This window comes from Vanessa cardui, chromosome 25 (genome assembly GCF_905220365.1).
Source record: "Vanessa cardui chromosome 25, ilVanCard2.1, whole genome shotgun sequence".
NCBI lineage: Eukaryota > Metazoa > Arthropoda > Insecta > Lepidoptera > Nymphalidae > Vanessa > Vanessa cardui.
The window spans coordinates 9,585,189-9,612,457 of NC_061147.1; the positions used below are offsets into that span (position 1 = coordinate 9,585,189).

Sequence of the window (27,269 nt, forward strand, 5' to 3'; positions counted from 1 at the left end):
GTATCAACGACTTTCAGATTTCGGACTGCTAATGAATGCTTCTTTACAGAAAACCCTAACTCTTACTTTTAGATGGAATCGGCATTTGAATCCAAAAACTCGAAATCTGTGGCCTCATTAACAATCCACTAGACTAAGGACTAGTTAATCATATTATTGTAGCAACAAAATGGTTGTAATAAATCTTTCCTCCCATTTTATCTCTAACTAAATAATTCTTATCATGATTTGAAAAAGGCTTTTGAAATACCTCAAGTCATCGACCTGAAAAACCTCTTGCATGGACTTCGTAAATAAGAATAAGGATATTTAGGAGAGAACGAATGAAGAAAAATGGATAAACAGGACTCATATTTAGCTCCCAGCTTCGTTTAATGATATATTATTTGGACAATAGCAGCCGCCGATTTACTTAACGAAACAAGTGAAGAAGCACTTTACTTGGTGGTAGGGCTTTGTGCAAGCCCGTCTGGGTAGGTACCACCCACTCATCAGTTATTCTACCACCAAACAACAGTACTCACTATTGTTATGTTCCGGTTTGAAGTGTGAGTAAGCCAGTGTAACTACAGGCACAAGGGACATAACATCTTAGTTCCCAAGATTGGTGGCACATTGACAATATAAGGAATACTTAATATTTCTTACAACTTCATTGTCTATGGGTGATGGTGACCACTTACTATCAGGTGGCCTATATGCTCGTGCGCCAACTTATACCATAAAACAAAACATTATTTCGGAAACATTCCACTTTTATAATGAAGAGATTAATGAACGATCATTTATGACTTGGACACTTGTACCTTTGATGAAGGTTTTTAATTGTGTATCACACTTATTTCTCTAAGCAGAGCAAGGGTCAAGTAAGCTTGAACCAGCTTTAGATATAATTAAAATCATCATTACATAAGATAAAACAAAGTCAATTAAAACTAAATTGCTTACTGTTGCCTGTACTTATGTATGTTTTATTTTTAAAATTATGCAGGGGATTTAATGAGGTTATTTTTAATAGATAGAGTGATTGGAGAGGAAGTTTCTTGTATATAATACATTGACAATGTGGTAAAGAAACACTAATAATTTTAGAAGTTTCTAATTTGATGTAAATAAACAAATTCTATAGTATATTTAGTATCAGTCGCTAGTATGTTTATAACCATACTAAGTCAAGGTATATTATAAATGAAAGTACATACATCTTCTTTTACGAAGATATATTTCTTAATAGGCCAGTGCAGTTTTGATGTGAGAGAAATCTTTAAACTTAGCGCAGTACAATATCGTGAAAACTGAAAAGGTATTAATTGTCACGTATGGTTTCACTCGCGTTTTATGTCCTTTCTTGGATTTAATTTTGCTTTATAGCAAATTTCATCAAACTCAGTTAATTGGTTTGATCGTGAAAGAGCGACAGATAGAGTTACTTTCACATTTAAAATATTTGTATAGAGACTAGAAGACTTCTAACAATTTCAAGTGAGATTTGTAAAACGTAGTATACGATCTCTATATCGTGTAAAACAAAATCGTTTCCCAACATCTGTGCTCTTGGATCTACGCAACGGAATTTAATGCGATTTTCATGAATATACAGAGTGTTTCAAGAGGAAGGCTTACATGTATTATACATGCATATTGTAGTTGAGAAAAGGAAAGTCGACAATTCATAACTTTTATAGCAGGATTTAGGATAGGATTTTTTTATACTTGGTGATAGGGCTTTGTGCAAGCCCACCTGGGTAGTTACCACCCACTCATCAGATAATATCATCTTAGTTCCAAGGTTGGTGGCGCATTGATGATGTAAGGAATAGTTAATATTTCTTACATCGTCATTGTCTACGGGTGATCACTTACTATCAGGTGGCCCATATGCTCGTCCGCCTACCTATTCCATAAAAAAAAGGAAAATAGAAATTATTTTTGTGTTTTGCTTCAATCTTAAATTGGTATTGCACCTTTATTACACCGTTATGAGGCCAGGACGAGTTTTGTGTAACTTTTACTCCGTTTTAAGTTACAGCAATAAAACCTGAAGCAGCCTTGTGAAGGGATGATTCTGATTAAATCATATATATGTAATTATAATAATAAATTTTATTGTCAACATTATAATACATATGTTCAATAAATCAACTCAATTAATTGTTTAAAACTGGTGTATAATTCAACAACAAAATTTAATCAGCTTTTTAAGACAAGGTAATAAACATTGCACATGTCCTCAAACCTCAGCCCCAGTTTTTTATCAAATGTGACCAGATCATCCAAGGTTCTTAATGTCTATCACAACATTCAGTTTCCTTATGCTCTTATTATTCTGCAGTGCGATGATCATAACGCATGCAACAATATGGCGCACGCGCAGACGGTTGTAAGCATCATGTTGTGGTTTGTGATTGTACCTAGAACAAAGTTTCAAATGATTATTTTTATATATCATATAAATTTAAAAAATCTTGATAGCGTGATTTAGTATTTCGTCATTTACTAAGCATAGACTCCTCCTCATAGAGTCGAGATGGCCCAGTGGTTAGAACGCGTGCATCTTAACCGATAATTGCAGGTTCAAATCCAGGCAAGCACCGCTGTTTCATGTGCTTAATTTGTCTTTATAATTCATCTCGTGCTCAGCGGTGAAGGAAAACATCGTGAGGAAACCTGCATGTGACAAATTTCATAGAAATTATGCCACATGTGTATTACACCAACCCGCATTGGAACAGCGTGGTGGAATATGTTCCAAAACCTTCTCCTCAAAGGGAGAGGAGGCCTTTAGCCCAGCAGTGGGAATTTACAGGCTGTTGTTGTTGTTGTAAGCATAGTTGTTTAATTCAGATATTCGTGCTTTTTTAAACGAGGAAAAGGTTCACCTACTGATAACTCATTACCACTTCTCAAGAACCTTGGCCTTGCAGGTAAAAACTAACAATAGTTCCCACAAACCTGATGAGTCTTCCCCAGTTACAGATGCCGGATGAGGAGCGTCCTCTCTTATGTATGTCGGTTCGCTCTTCCGCGCATAGATGTCGAAAATGGTCGCCACGCAGCCCAACGTGAACTGGCCACTTGAAGGTGGTACCATGGTATACCTGTGAAGTTGTTAAAAGTTAAAAAAATCGTATTGTAATACTGTAATCTATAATTATAATTGAGTTCAATTATCATAAATATGAGTATACACATTTTTAATCGACTTAAAAGGAGGTTATCAATTCCACATGTGTGTAAACAATATTGTTAGGATGTAATTATATTTGACTGTACACAATCACGTGTGCTAAATTTCGTAAGTGTATTTTTGTATGGTTGTCCTTGAATTTTTCGTAAACTAAAAGTCATATTGAGATGATCATTTTTAAATTAAGTGAGATGCTATTAAACTTAGATTATTGATATACTGATTTTATTTATAATTCACTCGTTTTTTTTTATTTGGAATTTGTTTATTTTTTTATAAATTATGTTTATTTACTAACAACATAGATTGTGTAAATAAAGGATATTAATTTCACTCTTAGTAAAATGTCAATCGTCGTAAATAGAGTACTTATAGCTATGTATATACATATATGTATATAAGCTTCTTTTTGTAATATCAGCTTTTTGAGTCAATAAAAAATGTTATTTCCTAACATTTGCTTGTCACAAAAACTAATAATTATATCTTTAGTTTAGTTTATAACATTATATAGTTATGTATTGTTCAAAAAGATGTTGCTATCAGAAAAAAATATTTAATCAAAGAAATGCAACGTTGATTGCTATCGGACCATATATCTTGTCTCATAAATAATGGTTCGTTACGTCTATTTATCTCTGAGAGGAAAATAAACAAGAATCACTTTTATATTGCGGCCTTGAAGAGAGTGTTATTTACAAGTCTCAGCTTTGTATGATCATATTTTTCGTCTCGACATGTCTGAATATGAATCTGATGTATATTAACGAAATACCTCTACCGTGCGATTGAATACTGAAGCCGTTTAAAAATATAATTTATACACCTATGTCCCTGTAAACATAACGTGATGTCTCTAAATTATACAAGGTCGCGGGCACAGCTAGTATACTATAATAATAACTAGAGTTTAATTATGAAATAACACATCAATAATATGGTAATTTTTCATAAATGATATTACTAGCTGAGCCTGCGAGCTCAACTCATAATATGATATACCATACATTTGCTCAGTGATATCATATATTTTTGGTTGGTAAAACTGCAGTCTGCTGGAAATTTATAAAACTTTAGCTGTAACACTAAAACCGTCAATCCCTATTTACCCCATCGAAGCGTGAATTAAAAAAGTAGACTTTCTAGAATCTTTCTCGGGATTTCAAACTATTTTTATACGAAATTTCATCTACAAATAATTGTTACCTATTAAGCTGATTAACCGATATACTTTTGATTTTATAATTTAAGTATTATTTCTAATAGTTATTCCATTTAGACTGATATTACAAAAAGCTTATAGAATCATTTGGAGGTGTTTAATCATTGGTGGTAGGAGTAGCACCACCAAAAATACCTAAAGAGTATTTATATATGAACATTTCAATATTATGATTTTGACCTTGTATTTTAAAATGTTGAAAACTAACGTTTATATATTCCGAACTGGTAGTCGCTTCACTTAATATAAAAATGGATTATTTAAATTCTTGAATTTTTTTTTAATATGATGGTAAAACTGCTACAGTCTCAACCAAACTTTCTATATGTCAGGAAAATTTTGATATACTAAAAATGTACATGTTTTAAACAACTTACCTAACAACATCGCGATCGTCTTCCATTTCTCTGTCATAGATGTAGTGGTCTTGATAGACGCGGTTCAGGTTGGAGCTGGTGTAAGTCAGGCCCACCTTGTAGTGCTCCGCTTCCAGGATAGTCAGCTCCAGTTGGCTGAATGCCCCTCGTTCTTTAAAGTCCAAATCTGATGATCTCCAGGACACTGTCTCTGCTATCTATATCGAAACAACATTAAAAATATTAAAAAAATATATTGCACACAATTTTTAAAATTCGAATTTACAACTTTGTATTGATTTTATTATTTATTTAAATATAAGGTTAGGTTAGGTTAGGAAGGAGTAAATCTGTATGTGTCATTTCATCGAAATTCTGCCATACGTGCATTCTACCAACCCGCATTGGAACAGCGTGGTGTTATTCCAAATCCATCTCCTTAATGGGAGAAGAATGAGCAGTGGGAAATTTACGGGCTGTCACTTTACTTTACTTTTTTTTAAGATTAGGCTAGGAACTTTTAACTCCCCGCTCCGTCGAAGACGACCGGGGAGGAGAAAGAAGCGCTACGCGCACCTTCTCCCTCGCCTCGATGGGCGCCGTAGGGACCATCGGGGGTCTCAGTACCCAGGTAACCGCCCCTGGGTGTTGTAAGCCCGTATAGGCGGGCCGATCGTCAGGGCATCACTGTACCATGCATTAGCGATCCCGTGGCGCCCACCGAAAGACGGAGAGGGTACCGCTGGTTTTTTAGTGGGTAAACCCAGTGGACATAGACGCACTCGTCGTCCAGGGCTCCGGGGAGACCCACACACCCCCCACTTTCCATCACGTGGAGGAAGCGTGTTATGAGTTCCAGCGGAAAAAAGGAACTTCAACTCAAAGGGAGGGTGACCTGGGCAGCGCTATGTCGCACATCCCATGTCCATGTCCCTCACATATAGTGGGAGTATCCCACTATATGTGAGGGAAGCGCGTAATAAGTTTTTCCATCAACAAAAACGAAGGGTCTTTTTTGTTGCTTCAATGGAATTTGTCAGTTTATTAGTACCGAAAACAGAGCATACAATTTTCTTTATTTCAGTGCGCTTTGATGATAGCTTATGAGAATTTGATGTGATATTAGGAAAAGCTCATAAGATACGTATACCATTTGAAAAATAAATAAAACATTTCAATTTTTAGCAGGTTGCTCAACAATAAAACCTTCGTCTATATAACTTATTATAATGACATGTTTACTCTTAAAATAAACTTACTACCAAAAATGTTATCAAACTGATGCATAATTTCGATGTTATAGAGACTGCTATCACGCAGTTCAAAAGGTCCTATATTAAAGTAATTCGCAACGGACGGTAAATACAGAGCTCATTAAATGATATGAAAACTAAGAACAGCGTGCTTCAATTGCTCTGCAAACTCAAAGGTAAGTTCATAAGATATCGTTAGACAAACAGAAGTTGATACAATAGCAACAAAGAGAAAAAACCAGTCTATTTATTCGAGTTAAATTGAAGAAAAAAACAACTTTTGCTAACGAGTGGTCTCCGCTCAGACTGCGAAACGTAAACTGAAGTAAACGGTGAAAGTAAAAAAAGTGGTGAAGCCCGAAGCGTTTCGTAAGATCTTTCTTTATTGTTTTTTAAATTTTTCATAATTAAGTTCTCGGGAACAATAAAAACATTCATTTAAATATAAATATTATGTAATGACTTTAATAATTACTTTGAGGTTTCATATATATTTGGTTTTAAGATTAGAAAGTAAAGAAAAGAAAGTAACAGCTTGTAAATTTCCCACTACTCGGCGTAGGCCTCCTTTTCCATTAAGGAAAGGGGCTTGGAACTTAGAAAGATCAGTTAAATCATTTTTTCTGGAACGTTAAATCAAAATAGACAAAAAGCTGCTTAATTTTTTTAGACAATTGTTTTTTTTTTCAATTATGAGAATTATCGTGAAAATTACAGTGAAATTCGAGAGTCTCCAGCGTAGTTGTTTAGTTGGGTAGGGTTAGGAAAGCACCAGAGGAAACATGGATGTGCAGAATTAAATTCTATCACATATGCTTTGGAATTGAAAAAAAAGGACTGTTCACAAAATTGCATTCTGCAATTTCAAAAAGGTCATAAGCGACTAATCAATTACCTTCAATTTCAAAACGATCTGTCCAAAGGATTTTATTATTAAATATCTCTCAGCCGAACTCTAGTAAGTCTATGAATAACTCTCTTTCGGTCTTTGTTTTGAACCGGAGCGATTTCTTTGCAACGAGAACTTCTGTTCGGTATGTAAATGTCTTCGGATTCATGAGAACCGATTCTTCGGACTTCTGATTGTTCATGAATTTTAAATACGTCATGTTTTTGTATAATTTAACAGTCGTGGCTGCTTTAGAATTTTCATCTACGAAGAATAATGTTTAAATAAAAAGTTATTGGTCTTTGTGATTCGAGACTTACAAAAGAGATTTTTTTGTCGGTTGATTTAATTACTGACTTTGAGGGTACTGTGATTTGAAAACCCTTGTTTTCATCTGCAGCAAATCTATATTATATAATGAAGATTTTGTTATTTGCTAAACCTTTATGTATACATTATTTTATCGCTAATCACCCTTATCATCCTTATCAGTTGATTTTTTGAAGTTTGGGTGAACTAATTAAAGGCCAGTTTCAAGGGATATCAACTCCACAGTTCTCTAGCTTGTGCTCCAATTGAGAATATAAGGTATAGTTTAATTTTACAAAGATACGGATTATTGGTTTAACTCACCTTTGAATATGGAATAATAAAGTAAGAGATTTTGAAGTAAATTTCTCTGGACGTGGACATTTATAATCTTTATAACAAACCAGACTAATAAGAATAAAATATATAACGAGAGTCAGTTTATTGGAGAAACTTACACAAGTTATCACGACCTTAAGTTGAGAAGTGACAATAAACGTTGACGAATTTAAAACACTTTGCATTACTAAATTGCTCATAGCTTTTATGAGACAGAAATGTAAAATCCAAAATAAAGGCGGCTTAAACCTAATGATTTTGAGTCATGTCATTCCAAAAAAGGAGACCAATAAAAATATTGCGTACACAAGGAGCATATTCTCTGTTTTCAGAGTATGTATGGAGTGAGTTTTTTTATGCAAAAAATCATTTAAATACACGAATGACTATACCCAAAACATGCATATCTGATGCATGTTTTGGGTATGGTCACCTTGAGTGAAACTGTCTATTATTAGTCTAAATATAATTAATTCAGCTTATTCATGATTTTGCCTGCCAGGAGGTGGATGCTAGTAGCCGGCGTAAAGCGGTAAAGGCGTAAAGACCTCAGTGGCGTGCGCTTAGAGAGGCCTATGTCCACCAGTGGACGGAACGGGCTGATGATGACGATGATGATGATTTTTTAATTTTAAAGTTTTTAATTTCATTTATAATTGAATCAACTTAAATAGTACCTGATCCTTATGGATCTATGTAGTCCCATTCCACGTCAGATCCGTAATTTAAAACAGGAATACTGATCCAAACGATCTCGCTGTTCACCACTTATTTAGTCTAGACAGTCCTCGTCGATTACACTTGCGTGAAGATCAGTAAGTGCATCGCATTGATCCCTTTTTATTATACATAATGTCTACACGGATATTTGATTGGAATTTCAATACAAAATAAGAGTCAAAATATTGTACATTCCATGCCATGTTATATATGAGGAATTTTTATTCCTTCAAAAACTCTTCAAAATCATGCTATGATACCTTTTATGTTTACTCTTCAAAATATTTGGAATGATTTCGATATAAAAAATTGTGAGTATATTAATGGACCCTTGAATAGTTTTGATTAGACTCAGTGGGTGGTATCCAATCGGGAAGGAAATAATATTAAATAAAATTGTTTTAAGTAAATCCTTTGTTTTTCAATAAGTTTTTATAATAGTGAAAGTTTTTAAAGTGTTAAGATAAAAATATCTGTAGAATTTTTTTATAGAATCGAGTCTTCCTTCAAGACAGAATTATTATTTTTCAGGAGTCTGACCTTTAACTTTCATTTTATTGTTTATTTAATTATCAGTATTTTTATCGAAATAATGATGTTATGTATATATTTTATTTGTTTTTCATTGATTTTAGAGAGGTAGACTGGCATATAGTCCACCTTATAGTACTGGAATTAACTGTCCAAAAACATTCACTTTCCAAAAATATCAACTACTGCTTACGTCATCGATGCGCCATCAATCTTATTTATACTATAACACTGGCTCACCATTTGAGCCCAATCACAAACATGTAACTTATGTTTCATTTTAGAGGTAACCCAGACAGGTTAGCACAAAGTAAACACAGCATAGTTATAAATACAAAATCCAAACTCGTGTGATACATATTCAACTCAACGATACAGTAATGGAACGACTACCAAGAACTATTTACTTAGTAGCAATCCAAAAATTACTTACGTCTTACAAAGGAAAATATGTTATAAATTTGTGTAAGCGTCAGACGGCGTCGGCGAAGATATTACAAGTGTTTCGTAGTCGCGTCACGAACGTCCTTTATTTGATAGTATTTCATCTGTTCTGTTTGTAACTCAAATTATAATATGTGTAATAAAAGTATAACAAAATACACTTTATAAGTAAGGCATTACTTTTTTATGGGATAGGAGCAGGAAGTTCATCTAATAGAAAGTGACTTCTACCTCCCTTGCAAATCTGTAGCTCTAAAGGTGTAGGCGTTTTCTAAGAGGTTCCCAAGTCGTATCTGTTCGGAAAAACCTCCTTGGTGGAAGGGCTTTGTGCAAGCCCGTCTGGGTAGGTACCACCCACTCATCAGTTATTCTACCGCCAAATAAGAGTACTCAGTATTGTTGTGTTTCGGTTTGAAGGGTGAGTGAGCCAGTGTAACTACAGGCACAAGGGACATAACATCTTAGTTCTCAAGGTTGGTGGCACATTGACGATGTAAGGAATAGTTAATACTTCTTACAGCGTCATTGTCTATGGCTGATAGTGACCACTTACCATCAGGTGGCCTATATGCTCGTCCTCCAACCTATACCATAAATAAAAAAAAATAACATATCGTAGGAAACACTTTTGAAAATCCTTTGGAAAGGCTTTTGTTTTGATACTCTGTTGAGCTGTTTTAAACATAACATAATTATCTATATTAAATCTTAATATTACAAATGTGAAACTAACTCTCTCTATCTGTATGTCGCTCTTTCATAATCAAACCGCCTGAACTGATTTTAATAAAATTTGGTATGCAGCAAACTTAAACTCCAATAGAGGAGAGACTACCTTTTTTGTCTGACACATGAATACCTACACCCTAAAACTGAAGCGAAGCCGAGGGCCACTGCTTGTTATTATAATTAAAAATATTAAACAATTATAACAATTCACAGTTTGAAATTTAAATGTTTTTTTGAATCTCCACCAAACCAATCACAATTAAATGATTTTTAACTCGGTTTAACTGCAAATAACGGTAAACGTTTAGAAACAATTCCATTTATAAATTTGAATCAGTAAAAATATTTGTCTTTCGAATTTTCAATTATAAATTCATAATATATATGAATGTTATCGAAATTATGCACAATATTTGTTTGGTTTTGTACTTCATTTTTACTCGGTTTAAATCCGTCGCGGCGAAGACAATTCTAGATTTCCCCTGGGACTGAACTCCAATGTTGGAGCCGATTCAACGTTCTGTTTCTAGATTTTACTATTAACACCAGACAAAAATCTTACAGTACTTCTGTTGCTGTAAAACTTTAAAGTCTTCCTCGTACCACGACTTCAAAAATCCATTTTCATTTCATAATAATGTAAATAATTACTAAGCTTTCTTTGTTCTAAAAATGTATTAAAATATAATTATCATCTGTTGACATTTTTTCGACGCAATTAATCTTTACTTCTAATCTAATATTAGAAATGTGAAAGTAACTCTGACTGTCTATCTGTCGCTCTTTCACGAAAAAACCTATGAACCGAATTTGATGAAACTTTGTGTTAAGCAAACTTGAACCCTAAGGGAGGACTTATTATAAGGTACTTTTTTGGCCTAGCACATGAAAACCAAGCTTTAAAACGCGAGCCAAGACGCGGGTGACAACTAGTACGAAAAATGTTGAAGTTTATTCCTTAAGAGAACATAGCTACGTATTTAGAGAATATTATTTTGTAATTGAAATCTATTTTTGCCATAAAATTCCTGAAAGATTTAATGAACGTGCCAGCTTGCGACTCCATTTTAGCCAAATATATGTAACTACCCTCTAACATAACAATTTAAACGAACATTTCTAGAAGTCCGCGATTTTACACACCGAATTAAATTCCTCGCAGGTTCTTGGAATATCAAGTCCCAAGCGATCTGCGTCGTTCAGACAATTTGTAGCTTCCTAGACTAGTCTAGTCTGAGAGTTAAATCTATTTATACGTCCGCCGAGGACTCGGAGGAGTGTGATTTTATGAACGAGGAGTGAGCACCACAGGAGAGTGCGCATTTTTTCACATTACTCGATATATATGTAGGAAGGAAATCCTTTGAGAGTTATTGTTTCAAGGTGTTCTCCAAGTTATTTTGTAACTTAAGTTTTGAGCAATGACAAAGAACTAGTTGGATTAAGGAAGTAGCTAGCTAATACTGTCTAGGAGAAGACTTATTGCTCTTTCCAAAGCACATGTGTAGGTACACGTACACCTCATCTTTACGTTAAATCTCACACGTTCCAAATGTCAAGTTATCTTGGTTCTTTAAGAAATGTTCTATATAATATCGTAATACAGATGCTAGATCATAATAATAGTTTCTATGGTGGCTGGCAAATTAGAGAGGTAAGTATTTCACAAAATGTTAATGGTCTGACCGGCCTTTTAACAGGAAGTGACTTGTTTGTTCGAATACCTTTTTTAATTAAACAGAAAGCCTTTTTCAATATATTTTTGTACTATAATTGAGATAATACAAAAGATTGATTATATTGTGAAAAAAAAAATACGTTTGGTTTGTCTCTCTAAAGACTCTAAGGTTATTTTGCATATATGTTTTTATTCAATTTTTGATGCTATTTTGTCCAGTAGATATGAACAAAGTATAACTGAGCTCTGCTACTCCTATTTCCTATTTTAAGGAATAAAATAAGGACCCTCCAATAAGGCTTAAAACGTACGTAAGAAATGGACACAACAATTACCCAATGGATCAGGGTCAATCATCTGATACCTTGGAAAACTTCAAGAAAAGAGCGTATAAATCTCTTAAAAGCCACAAAGCACCTGCAAACCCAAGTATTACAGATGTTCATAGCGATGGTTGTCACTTACCATTAGATATGACTCTTGCTCATTTGCCAAATGAAATAGCTGATATTGTAATGAGAGTCGAGATGGTCCAGTGGTTAGAACGCGTGCATCTTAACCGATGATTGCTGGTTCAAACCCAGGCACCGCTGATTCATGTGCTTAATTTGTCTTAATCATTCATCTCGTGATCATCGTTGAAGGAAAACATCGTGAGGAAACCTGCATGTGACAAATTTCATAAAAATTCTGCCACATGTGCAATCCAGCAAATTGCATTGGAACATCGTGATGGAATATGTTCCAAATATGTCTTCTCCTCAAAGGGAGAGGAGACTTTTAGCCTAGCAATGGGAATTTACAGACTGTCGTCGTTGTTGTTGTTGTTTGTTGTATAATAAATCATGAAATTGAAAACAAAAAAAAAACAATATAGTTTTAGAGTTTTACCAAATGGTAATACAGATACCGTTATAATAATCTCACAAACCTTATGGTCATCGAGGATCCACGTGATGTTGGGCGCGGGATACGCTTCGTCGATGGAGCAGTTCGCGCGTATGACGTCACCTCGTGCATAGCTCCTCTGGGAGACGGACAGCCGAGGTGCTCGGAATGGTGGATCTGTTGACGTTAAATAACTTCTAATAAATACTTTCTTTCGAGTCGAGATGGCCCAGTGGTTATAACGCGTGCATCTTAACCGATGATTACTGGTTCAAAACCAGGCAAGCACCGCTGATTCATGTGCTTAATTTGTGTTTACAATTTATCTCGTGCTCAGCGCTGAAGGAAACCATCATGAGGAAACCTGCATATGTAGTATAACAGCGTGGTGAAATATGTTCCAAACCTTCTCCTTAAAGGGAGCCTTTAGCCCAGCAGTGGGAGTTTACAGAATGCCATTGTTGTTATTGGTGTTGGAAAGGCTATGTGTGAGGATGTCTGGTTACATTTACAGAAGACCACCTTTATATTCTAATGCCAAGTAACAATATTTAGTACTGATTTTTGACACTGGTAATTATGGTCAGAAGAGACATTACGTCTCAGTAACCAAAGTGGTAACGGTGTAAGAGGTGGTTAATATCACTCACGGTGCCAATGTCTATGGTCGGTGGTGATCACTCACCATTAAGTGACCGATTAATATGTACACATATAATAAAATTGGAATGTCTGTTTCTAATTTAAAATACTTTCTACTAAATACATTTTGTACTAATGCTTTTTTTGTCTGTTATTTCGGCTAATATCTGATCCTGCTGCACCGATTTCGACGGGAATTTCACTGGAATAAAGCTCGTATAATAAGGAGTAGCTTAGACTACATAAATAACTTTTTGTTAAATTCAAACGCGCACGAAACCGCGGGGACAGCTAGTAAATAATAAAATTTAGCACATGTTTTTTTTTTTTTTTTTATCGTATAGGTCGGCGGACGAGCATATGGGCCACCTGACGGTAAGTGGTTACCATTGCCCATAGACATTAACGCTGTAAGAATTATTAACTATTCCTTACATCGTCAATGTGCCACCAACCTTGGGAACTAAGATGTTATGTCCCTTGTGCCTGTAGTTACACTGGCTCACTCACCCTTCAGACCGGAACACAACAATACTGAGTACTGTTGTTTGGCGGTAGAATAACTGATGAGTGGGTGGTACCTACCCAGACGGGCTTGCACAAAGCCCTACCACCAAGTTATAGTAAAATAACTTGCAAATAAAGTATATGATTTTATACATCCAAAACATACGCAGTTAAATATATATTATACATATACTCTTTCATTGTAAATCAGACAACACAAGTGATACAGAAGTAGGTACTTATCATAATATACACGTTAGTACGAAAAGGGTCTAATATACTTATATTTATTTCGATACATGTTCGCTTATGTACCTATATGTATTTTATTATATATGAAAACGCTATCGTCCTATAATGAAATGGATTATTGTAGATGCTATATAATTATTGTAGATATCTGTGTAACTGTTTTTTCTTAAGGCCTAATATTATATATGTTAGGTACTTATTATAGAATACCTATTAAACAAAATACAAGTATCACGTGTGTTTAATTAGGATGTATATTATTTTGCCTCCTTGTTCTAGTAACATGTAGCCGCAGATCCAAAGAACCCGGGTACGAGTACCGGGTCGAAAGATAAAAAAAGTTTTTCTGTTATAAAATTCTCAGTAACGAGGAGTCTGGAAGTTGATAGTATGTATGATCCCAAGTCTCCAAAAGTGCATAAAGTCTGGTCTTTCAACTGGACTCTTTCTGGTTCTGTGGAATTGCCGAACCAACAAATGTTTTTGTGCACTATAATTAGTCTTAAGTAAATGACTTGTCTTTGTTATTATTAGCCAACGTTACCAGAATCAGTACGGATAATCTAGATACAAGTAAAATAATTAATTATAGTAAAAAAATAAAGCATATACATAAAGAAGGAAAATATAGCATAGGTATGGCCTGCCCTTAACACTTTTGAGAATTTTGTTCTGAAGATGGCTGCGTTTATAATAAAAGCAGCTTCATACTTGTACATATATCATCAAGTTATGTATCACAGTATCACTGGTGAGTGCTTTGTGGAATTATTCTCTCAAATTCATGATTCTTCACAAATTTACGCGTGCTGGCTCGCGAGGTCACTATCTGACTATGACTTCGATTCCGCACGAAGAAACTTGGCAAAAGAAACTCTTTTCTTTATCGCACCGCTAAAAAATTGGTATTCTCAGCCAGCACACGTGTTCCCCACCTCTTATAACCTGGGTGCCTTCAAACGAGACGTGAAGAGGCTTGCGGTCCGGCATGCGGGCGACTATTGCAACACATTCTTAATGACTGTACTGATCGTCTTCGCGTTGGGACTCCACTTCCACTTACCATCAGGTGGAGTGGAGACATATGCCTTAGTATTAGTTAAGAATTAAATAGTTGATTTCATCGTGACTATATTAAAAATACGTTTGAAGAAGTTTATTTATAGACCAATTTATGCAGTTTATCTTAATCCAATTCAAATAATTTGATTCAAATCCAAATACAATCAAAAATACGAGACGATACAAGAATACGATGAAATATTAAAGTCTTAATTAAACTTTGCTTTTAATAGTTGAGCTGATTCATAGCAAAATAAAAGTAAATTCTCCCCGTTGAATAATGTATAAAGCGTTTTCTGAAATTATGCTTTATGCTGAGGATTCATTTGTTCTAATTAAGTTGGTTTCTGCTATTGTCAATAAAATACTTAATATACATAGTTGGAATACTTAATTTTATTCGCTGGTCCTTGTGGATTTGCCTGGATGTAATTTAGCTTTAATTGGCTGCTTGTAAAAATTTCATAGTTATTTATGGCGGAACGTTGCGCGTTGCTCAAGAGTGGAGCTGTATTAGGTCTTATCAATTATTTTGTCTACCTTCCTTGATTGTTTTATTTCATTTCAGCTTGGCACAGTCAGTTGCAACATTTAAAGCAAATATAGAAATGCAATTGAGTTCAATCTATGTTTGTTATTGTTTTTTTTTTAAATACCTAATTACTTAATCTTCAGTGTTGTTTAAGATCTATTCAATTACGAAGTCAGCGCTGAATTACTGTAGATAAGTGATCAACACTTGTGCTAACCATATGTCTTGATATACGCGAGAAAATTAATTTTAGACTAATATTTTGAAGAGCAAATTTCTAGCTGCCTTTACGCTGGCTTTTATGAAGTACGTTAAAACACATGGCAGAAATCAAGCAATGCAATACCAGATACATTTATATTTGATTATTTATAGTGATATTTTAACGTTACGTAGTTTACGTTGAATAAATTTGATTTGAATGTAAAGAAATAAATTATTATTTAATGTCCTTTAAAATTATGGGTAGCTTATGATCAAAAGGACTTTACGTTGATTTTATTAAACCTTACTTTGATTCCACTTACCCACAACGGTGAGGGGTGCAAATTTGATGTCAGTGTGGAAGAGAGGGGCATCAGCAGAGACCTCGCACTGGTAGTCTCCACTCAGCCGTCTGTTCAGATTTACAATCCGTACCTGCTGGTGGTCTGACTGAGCTAGCTGTTGGTAAACATTTACCGTTACATTCCCATCATATCAATCAATTCATATTGCGTTTTGAAAAGGTGACAGGTAAGAGTCGAGATGGCCCAGTGGTTAGAACGCGTGCATCTTAACCGATGATTGCGGGTTCAAACCCAGGCAAGCACCGCTGATTCATGTGCTTGATTTGTCTTTATAATTCATCTCGTGCTCGGCGGTGAAGGAAAACATCGTGAGGAAACCTGCATGTGACATATTTCATAGAAATTCTGCCACATGTGTATTTCACGCATTGGAACAGCGTGGTGGAATATGTTCCAAATCTTCTCCTCAAAGGGAGAGGAGGCCTTTAGCCCAGCAGTGGGAATTTACAGGCTGTTGTTGTTGTTGTTGGTTGAAAAGGTATATCTTCGTTACTTACATCGACCGATGCTCCAGGTAATGGGAAGACCATCGTCGGTGGCATTTCCCTCGGCACATATCGATAGAATTCCGTTTCAGCTCGATACCAGCGGATGGAGTACAGCGCGGCTCCTTCAAGGTCGTACGAGCAGCGGAGGACGGCTGACTGACCCTCGCCAGAGAGGACAGCCCGTGGGACGGAGATGGAGAGGTTCCGAAGGGACCAGACACCGCCTGTGACAAAAATTAAAAAATATACATATTAAATGATATATATCTCTATGATTTTGTAAGATATATTAATTAAGTCCACTTATTATTATACGTCATTAATATTTAACCCCTCAATATCGAGAAAATAGCTCATATAAGTCCAATTGCTACGTCAAAGAATACCCCCCAAAACAAGTAAAGAATATGATCTGACAAGTTTAATTAAAACATTATATAACACATAAACAATACATGGTCTGATGTAACAATGTTTTGGAATACTTTAAATATATTACGAAAACTATTTCGATAATGCGAGAAGTTTAGCGCGAAATTGTTAAAATCACGAACAATTCGTCTCTCGTCCCCCGGGTGGTGTAAAACTTTGCAACACATCGAGCCTAAAAAATGCCTCTGGAATTATTTACTAAACTTTCCTCACAACAAAAATCCTTTAGGACTACCCTCGAGAAACCCTCCGAAAGTAATATTACTAAGAAAACGTAATTTTGTCAGATATAATTTAATAACGGTACGAAACAAAGGTGTCTATAAATGTAATTAAGACAAATATAAATCAAAATATATTTTATTCGAATAGGATTTTACAAATTTAAATTGTCATTTAACAACTATATTAAGTGGTACTGTGTGGCTTACTTTGTGGTAGGGTTTTCAGCAAGCCCGCCTGGGTAGGTACCACCCACTCATTAGATATTCTACCGCTAAACAACAGTACGCAGTATTTTTGGGTTCCGGTTTGAAAGGTGAGTGAGCCAGTGTAACTACAGGCACAAGGGACATAGCATCTTAGTTCCCAAGGTTGGTGGCGCATTGACGATGTAAGGACTAGTTTATATTTTTTACAACATAAATTATTTGAATTTATAACACAGTAAAGTTAAAAATGTCTGCGGGATTTTCTTATACAAACGGAATTATTTAGAAAAATAAATAAAGAAATAATCATTCTTTGGCATAGTACCAATTCACAAGAAATTCTAGCGCAAACATCAATAGTACAAGACACAAGTACATTCAGACACAAGAGTCAACTTAGATACTGGTGGTAGGGGATTTCTGGTATAAAAAAGTTTATTTTGAGTCTTAAAGTGGCTATAAGTGATGAAATTATGAATTGTTGCAATTGATCGCACCCCAAAGATAATAGAAAATGTTCATTAGAAGGTTTGAAATGTATTTGAGTATGCCATTTTAAAACAAAAATCCTTTGTAGAATAAGATGTTTCATATGTCATTGACTGTAACGTATCCATTAAATGTATGTATCTGGTAAAGCTAGCTTACTCCATTAGAGATATAAATTATTAATGTGATCTTATTTTTTCTTCACGAGTTAAAACTCTATTCCTTAATGCTGTTCATAGGCTAATTCTAGGAGTAATTATTCTGTTATGAGAGTTTCTTTATAAAAATGATAATATAATATCTGTGTATTTTTATTATTATTAAAGACTAGCTGCGCCCGCGACCTTGTACGTTTAATTTATTATATCAGTTATCAGCCAGGCAAAATCGGTCCATCCGTTTCAGAGATTAGCCGGAACAAACAGACAGACAGACAAAAATTAGTATATGTACCGTGTATAAATACATATGCATTGAGTAAACTAGGACTATTTTAATATTACAAACAGACAATCCAATTTTATTATATGTATTGATTAACTGATGGGTTAGAGTGGTTATTTTACATAAGTGTCTCAAAACTGCGGTCATACTAAAATGGTCTTTACGAAATTCAAACTTTGGACTGCCACTGAGTATTTCTAGTCTAAAGTACGGTATATATACACTTATTGAAAAGCCATTGTTTTTACGCCGAAACTTCGAAATAATAACTGTTCAGATTTACTGTTCCACTCCATATAATACGGCTTGATAAGCTCCTAGCAAAAATTTGCTGAAATACCATTGGTCGAAAAACGACGGATTTTTGAGAAAAATATATAACTGGCTCCTTTAAAGATGTAGTTCTTCACGTTTTAATCAGTTGTACTCTCTGTATGAAATTTCAAACTCAAAAGTCTAGCGTCTTTTAGCAAGACGAGGGCACTCACATTAGCGACTAAGTTAATTTATAAAATAAACCTGTCTTTTAATTCTGCTTTTATGTTAAGACCGCTGTCTGACTCAAAGTTTCTGTTATACTTACTGATCTCATTTGTGTCATCTTCAGTTGGAGTTTTTTTCATTTGTAGTTACTTCGTGCAAAGATTAACATATCACTTTATTATTGTAAAGTCTTAAGTCTCTTAATAAACTTTTATTAATAACGACGTTTCTTGTAATATTAGTGGTTCATTAAGTGACGTCATTGAAATTGAAAGGATAATGTCCCTATTTTTAAGGAGAATGTTTGGTAATCATTCCAACACGCATCTTCTTAACGAGTTTGTATACACGAGTATCATCTCATCATTCCTTTTATTGTTAAGCAGCATTCTATACTAACATTATAATCGCTCTTTCACTAACAAAGCACAGAACCGAATTTGATGTAATTTGTTATGAAGCAAACTTGAAAGGACAGAGGCTATTTTATTATACTTTATTTTTTTATTTTATTTTATTTTATTTGGGAAACAAACAGTACAATAAGTCTTAATATTAACGAATACAAATTAAATCACAAGCCAATCAAGTTTCCACTCATAAATTAATATACAATATTAGAGCAACAAGAAAAAAAGGAGGATATTACAAATTACAATAGCAGCAATTACAATTTTGTTTTAATTTAAAGGATAATTTATATAATTGATAGAATGAAACTAATCTGAGTTTGTCTATAAGATAAACTATGAAAACAATAAGCAATTATCAAGATAATAAACATTAAATCAATTATGTAAGATACAAAATTATAAATTAAATTAGTAAATTAATAGAGGCAGCAATTTTAAATTATAACGGATTTAAAAGAATAACAAAAAATTTATATACCTATATTATTAAATTATATATATATATATATATATATATATATATATATATATATATATATATATATATATATATATATATATATATATTTTGACGACCTCCATGGTCGAGTGGTGTGTACGCCGGTTTTCATGGGTACGCCACTCTGAGGTCCCGGGTTCGATTCCCGGCCGAGTCGATGAAGATTACCATTAGTTTTCTAAGTTGTCTTGGGTCTGGGTGTTTGTGGTACCGTCGTTACTTCTGATTTCCATAACACAAGTGCTTCAGCTACTTACATTGGGATCAGAGTAATGTATGTGATGTTGTCTCATATATATTTATTTATATTTATACATTATTATTATTATCATTAAGCAATTGCAATATTTTCACTTTCAATTTATTAGCATTATCTACTTCAAACAGATCAATGTTATTAAATTTTTCGTTATAATTATTACATGCACGATTAATAAAAACGTTTTGAGCATATTTACTTCGTGTTAAAGGCACATTAAACAGTAAATGTTTACGAGCAGCTAACCTGGGACATCGAAAGTTTACACAATTCCTCGAACCTCGAACCAATTTATACAGAAACATTTGGTCCCTTACGATTCTACGATCAGCAAGAGAGAGTATACTAGTACTTTTATTGAGCTTATGAGTGTAGTCATCAAATTTAAACTGCAGGTGTTTTAAGTACTTCTTTTGTACACTTTCCAAGCGGTTGATGTGCAATTTATAGTGCGGATTCCAAACAATGGATCCATATTCTAATATGGGTCTCACGAGGGAATTAAATAAAAGAGCAAGTGTGGAGACGTTTTTAAAGTCCTTAGCAGTTCTTATTACAAAACCAAGCACACGGAATGCTTTTGCTACCGTCAGATTAATATGGGACTTAAAAGTGAGCTTTTGATCGAGATGTATCCCTAGGTCTCTCACCTCGGTCACACGATTTATTATCGTATTATTCAGACAATATTCATGTGTAAAAAGACTATGCCTCCTCGTGAAGGAAATGATGTTGCATTTTCTTACATTTAAGAATAAAGAATTATTCTTGCAATATGCGCATAGGTTATTAAGGTCATCTTGAAGAAGTAAGCAGTCCGTAGAAGACGTAATCCTTTTACAAAGCTTAATATCATCTGCATATAGTAGGATTGAGGAATGCTTAATAATTTTTGATATATCATTTACATACAAGATAAAAAGAAGAGGACCGAGGTGAGACCCCTGAGGTACACCTGAGGGAACTGGAGCAAAAGATGAACAAAAACCTTTGATGGTTACTGCTTGGCTTCTATTATTAAGGTATGATGTCAACCACCGAAGAAGGTCACCATGTATACCGATTCCTCTTAACTTGTTAATTAATATGTTATGTGAAATTTTATCAAATGCTTTAGAGAAATCGGTATACACGACATCCGTTTGGAACCCTCTATCCATGTCTGAAGTGACTTCATGGATAAGTTCACAGAGGTTGGTTTCAGTAGACTTCTTACTAATAAAACCGTGTTGTTGATCAAGAACTATAGACCGCAGCAGAGGAAAAATTTGATCGTAAATTATTTTCTCAAATAATTTAGCCAAAACGCATAATTTGGAAATCGGTCTATAGTTCTGAACGTTGTGTTTATCACCTGATTTGAACACTGGAACAACATACGATTTTTTCCAAATTAGTGGGATTTCACCGCAACTCAAAGATTTGTTGAATAGTAAGTAAATTGGATAGGTAAGAGACATTTCACATGATCTGATAAATAAAGGATACAACCAAACTACTACTTTATTATATTGAGTTTTCGTTTGTGGGATGATACAGTATAACAAGCGTAAGGGATATAACATCTGAGCCAAGGTTAATGCTTAGGTAATATGAGCAATGATTAATATAGCTCATATCGGCAGTTGTGATTCGGTTCGCCAACATTCAAATAAAAAATTTTTCGAATTACCTTCATCCTCTTATTTAAGGATTTTCTTGAGATTTACTTGCTACATGTGATCAATAACTTTATTGATCTAAAATACATAAGCACTATTGGAATTTGAGAGCTTATTTTAAAGGACATTAATTATTCTGTTCACATTGCTGAACAACACGTCTGCGATCACAAAAACAAAGAAAAATACTGGTCTTAGAGACATGATGTTTAATCTCATAAATATTATATATTGATACTACTCCCCGACTTTGTCCTAGGGAAATAGGAATTTTATTTACGTCTTAATCGCCGTGCCACCTACTGAGTCCAATCAAAATCACCCAGTGACCCAAAAATATACGGAAAAAATATATCGAAATGGGTTAATCATTAGGAGTACTAATATGACATGATATGATTTTAATTTATCTAGGTTTGCTTAGTCTTAGGCTTAGGCTAAGGCCTTCTCTCCCTTTGAGAAGAAGGTTTGGAGCATATTCCACCACGCTGCTCCAATGCTGTTTGATGGATACACATGTGGCAGAACTTCATTGAAATCATTCAAATCCTAGCAATGTTATCCTTCGTCACCGAGCACGAGATGAATTATAAACACAAATTAAGCACACGAAAATTCAGTGGTCCTTGCTTGAGTTTGAACCCGCAACCATCGGTTAGGATGCACGCGTTCTAACCATTGGGCCATCAGTACGAGGTGAAATTAGAGGTAAAGAGGGCAATGCTCCTATTAAAATTAAATCGTAATGAAACCTCTACGCTGAGAGACGAAGGTGTCTTTCAGATTTCAAGCTCACCTTTTATTAAGCTGTCATAGTCAGATTCGGTCGTTGCCTCTAAATAAGTTGGATTACGATATCATTTATGAATAATGTATATTTAAGGTAAGATAAATATGATATTTCAATCCAATTGCTTTATATTTGATACATTAATAATTAATAATAGATTATTTCGTACATTCTATAAACCCTTTAACACATTTTTCTATTTACTAGTGAATAAATAATAGGGTATATTATATAGTGTGTACAAGATTTTTTTACTTCTTGTCATATTTGTAGTTTATTGTGTAGTTGTATTTGTAGATTTTGTAGATGATAAAAGAGCTTGTAATTAATACCTGTTGACTTCCAGGCAGGATACATTACATACATATATACATATATAATTGTATTTAACTAATATGTTTGTATTTTTTAAATGTTGAAAAAGAGTTGCTTGCCAGTTCTTCTCTATAGAATCTACTTTCCGAACCGGTGGTAGCTTCACTTAATTGTAAAATGACGACTCAAAAGTGCTCGTAAAAACCCACTTGAATAAACTTTATTTTGATTTTGATATTTGTGGACTGACTGACAAATATTCAACTTGATGGCAAATGGTTAGCAAGGGCCATATATACACATATATTGGTACTTTAAGAAATATTATTCATATCACCAATGGGTCAGATTCCAAGCTTTAATTGAGAACTTTTCACCGGTAAAACTAACTTTTCATTGAGGTTTGAACATAAGACCCTGGGAACTACTGTCGTTTATCTAGCATCTGCACCAAATAGACATTTCGTGATACGTTTATATTAAAAAAGAGTCTAATATCTTTGTTTGCTTGCAAATTTTCAAATAATCTATAGAATATGCAATTAATGACCACAAAATCCAATTGACATAAAAGACTTTTTTTATCTATTCTGGTAAAATAAACGTTGCAATCAGTATCGGTACGGAAACGTAATTTAAATAAATAAAATTTTAACAAAAAGAAAAACCGACTTCAAACAAAACACTATTTTAAAACAAATGAATATGCACGAAAAAGTAATAAAAATAATTGCGTATTCAACATATTTTTTAGAGTCTTCCTAAGTTAAATGAAATGAAAAATATTAGACTACTTAAAAGTCGATTAACGATTATATCATGTAGTTATAGTTATTGGTATATTTGGAGCTGGTGTCAGCCACGGTGCCCTTGCCCCAACAATCAAAAGAAAGAAGCGATACGAGCCCCTTGATTGATCCAGTATATTATTGTGTAAAAGGTAATTTGTAAAAAACATATTTGTTAAAGTATTCTCGTATTGTTTTTTGATAGATATACTGTAGGGTTTTATTGGCTGACACCGACTCCAAATATAACAATAATTATAACTACATGATATAATCGTTAATCGACTTTTAAGTAGTCTAATATTTTTCATTTCATTTAACTTAGGAAGACTCTAAAAAATATGTTGAATACGCAATTATTTTTATTACTTTTTCGTGCATATTCATTTGTTTTAAAATAGTGTTTTGTTTGAAGTCGGTTTTTCTTTTTGTTAAAATTTTATTTATTTTTTGATTTTAAGTGAAGCTGATGTTGACTAACTAATTTTTTTTTAATATGGATAGATTAAGCGTTCCGTTTATATGAGTCAGAAACTACTTCGAGGACAATTTCAAAGGAAACTTGCGAATAAAGCAAAAATAGACTTTCGAAAATGCGGATTTAATACGTCACGCGGCGTAAACTACAAGGATCCCTCGAAAGAGCTGTAATCGAACTCAGCAAAAAAACTTTGAAAAAGACCAACTATATTTCGTACATCATATGACATCACATCACATACACAAAATTTGATTAAAGATAGTAAGAAATTCTGCCCCATATCGCACCCTAACTGCGAGCCGTTTAGGAGTTCCATCACTACATAGTATAAAACAAAGTCGCTTTCTCTGTCCCTATATCTTTAAATCTACGCAACGGATTTTGATGCGGTTTTTTTTAAAAGATAGTGTGATTCAAGGTGAAGGTTTGTGTATATAATACATGAACAATATAGTAAAGAAACACTGATAATTTTAGAAGTTTGCGATGTGATGTCGTATATAAACAAATTCTGTAGTATATTTAGTATCAGTATTGCACCCGTGCGAAGCCGGGGTGGGTAGCTAGTTGATTATAATATATAATATTCGACTATGATAATTACATAAACATAACCACATTACGGAAGGTGACTCAAATATCCAAATAACCTATAAATAAAAAATTCGACCGAGTATCGCTCCTCAGAATTGTTCCGTTCCCTTCAGTTCCGTTACTTTGACATGGATCCTGTGCTCAGAACCTTGCCAAACTTTCACCAAATTACCCTTGAAGTATATATTTTATAATAAAAAAAGAATTATCAAAATTGGTTAACGTGATTTTCAGTTATTCACCTATTTGTCGCGCATATACATAATGCAAATTTAAGACTTATGTCGTTTTCACATGGATACCGTCATCGGAAAAAAAAATAAAAAAAATGGGACCCCACGGGAAGCACTACCTTTCAAACAAAAAAAAAATTATCAAAATCGGTCCACCCTGTGAAAAGTTATGAGGTAACAAACATAAAAAAAAAAAAAAAAAAAAATACAGACGAATTGATAACCTCCTCCTTTTGGAAGTCGGTTGAAAACAATCATTGATGTGGAACACCTAAATCTACATACGTACGGAACAACTCATGTATTCGGAAGTGACAAAGAAAAGGGTTGCCACTTAATCACCAGACACCTGCTCACCCCGACTCGAGGGACGAGCCCTGAAGTGAACAAGTAAGTGTAACAAATAAGCTCACTGAGAAGGCTCACCTCATGGGAAGATGATTACGAGCCCCTACAACATCAAGAGCTTTCCTGATCTTTAAGAAATATAAGTTTACTTAATTTGAGAAGATGTCAAACTAATCTAGTTTTACAATTCGAACCAGCAGCTTTACGTATGATGCTATCCCGTCAAATTATAATCAGATATATAATGTGCTAGTACACGCCTGCGGCTTTGTTCGCATTTTAGGATGTTGTCATGTGTTTAGCAAAAAGTAGCCTTAGTCCTTTCTTGGAGGGTAAGTTACTTTCACATTTATAATATTAATATAGATTGTATAGGCATTCATACGAGTGAAATAAGAATTGTTTATTTTATTTTGTATTAAATATTCTGGTATCCGATCGTTCCAAACCAATTTAACATATCCTATTTAATCAATAGTAATTAAATAGTAATTCTAATATGTATTATAATATTTAAAGCAGTTTAGGAATATTTTATTAAATTGTCCTGATTTTGTTATACACAAAGTATATAAGCATGTAGTATAAGTGTCTACTTACTTAAATTAAATGTTTAAATCCATTCTTCCATACTAATATTATAAATGCGAAAGTAACTCTATTATTAGTATTAACTCCACGCTTTTTTATCAGCTATACTTACTTCTGATATTCCATAACACAAGTGCTTTAGCTACTTAAATTGGGATCAGAGTAATGTATGTAATGTTGTCTCATATCTATTTATTATTTGTATGTTGTGCACGCCAAAATCACTTGACGGATGAAATTTGGTACACAAATAGTCTAGAGCCTAAGAAAAGACTAGAGAAGATAGGCTTTATATACCGATCATAAACGTAATATTTTAAGCTAATTTATAAATACGTTAATATTTTACGCAAGCAAAGCCGCGGATAATAGCTATTATATTTGCAATTAGCATTAAACATAATGATTAATTGAATTAAGCTTTTAATTTAAACAATGCATTACTAAATGGACTTGAAAATAACTTATAATATTAACCAATTATATTGCGTAATTAGTTGCAATAATAATTAATTGTATCGTTTTAGTTATAGAGTCCAATGTATGTAATTGGTTAGTGTGATATAGACACACACATACATACACTGCATGCATCTGTGGTTGATATGGATATGAAACATCAATGGGCGGTTTTGTAAGATTGTACCGTCACTACCAGTGTAAGCTGAGATGGCCCAGTGGTTAGCGTGCATCTTAACCCATGATTGCGAGTTCAAACCCAGGCAAGCACCACTATACATATGTGCTTAATTTGTGTTTATAATTCATCTCGTGCTCGGCGGTGAAGGAAAACATCGTGAGGAAACCTGCATGTGTCTAATGTCATCGAAATTCTGCCACATGTGCATTCCACCAACCGGCATTGGAACAGCGTGGTGGGTTATGTTCCAAATCCTTTCCTTAATGGAAGAGGAGGCCTTAGTCCAGCAGTGGGAATGTACAGGCTGTTACTTTACTTTTACTTTTTTACCCCCCACCACCTTACCAATCTGCAACCACTTTATACTCACCTATATAGTGTCATGCTTGTTATGTAATTATTTATTATATAAGATAAAATACATTGATGAGTTACCTTTTATTATAACTTTTTTATATAAATATCAATTTTGGTTTTTTAGTATTTTTCGGGTCTGGAGCGGTCCCGTAACCGATACATATATAATATTATAACAATCTTTTATATATAAAAAATCATATCCTGACTAACTAATTTATCATCGACGAACGTAAACTATATAAAGTTAGACATAGGATTTTTTTTAAATATTTTTTTTTGCTATTTTCCCACACATTTAGTAATAGTCTCGACTTATTTAATAATAGTTTCAACTTATTAGCACAAAAACCTTAATAAATGATGTATTTAAACATTCCTCTATCTATTAGTAAAAATCGCATGAAAATCCGTTCAGTAGTTT

The 27,269-nt window shown here is 33.9% G+C and overlaps 1 protein-coding gene across 1 annotated transcript in view; it reads right to left on the minus strand.

The window, feature by feature from the left end:
* Positions 1-1,879: 1,879 nt before the first annotated feature.
* Positions 1,880-27,269, minus strand: part of LOC124540392 — a 30,506-nt gene continuing 5,116 nt past the window's right edge. The window contains exons 2-7 of the mRNA XM_047117894.1: positions 16,603-16,821; positions 16,068-16,199; positions 12,589-12,722; positions 4,787-4,983; positions 2,953-3,098; positions 1,880-2,411 (exon numbers count right to left, since the gene is read on the minus strand). Coding sequence (XP_046973850.1) covers positions 2,341-2,411; positions 2,953-3,098; positions 4,787-4,983; positions 12,589-12,722; positions 16,068-16,199; positions 16,603-16,821 — 899 coding nt within the window. The 3' untranslated portion in view covers positions 1,880-2,340. The remainder of the gene's footprint in view (positions 2,412-2,952; positions 3,099-4,786; positions 4,984-12,588; positions 12,723-16,067; positions 16,200-16,602; positions 16,822-27,269) is intronic.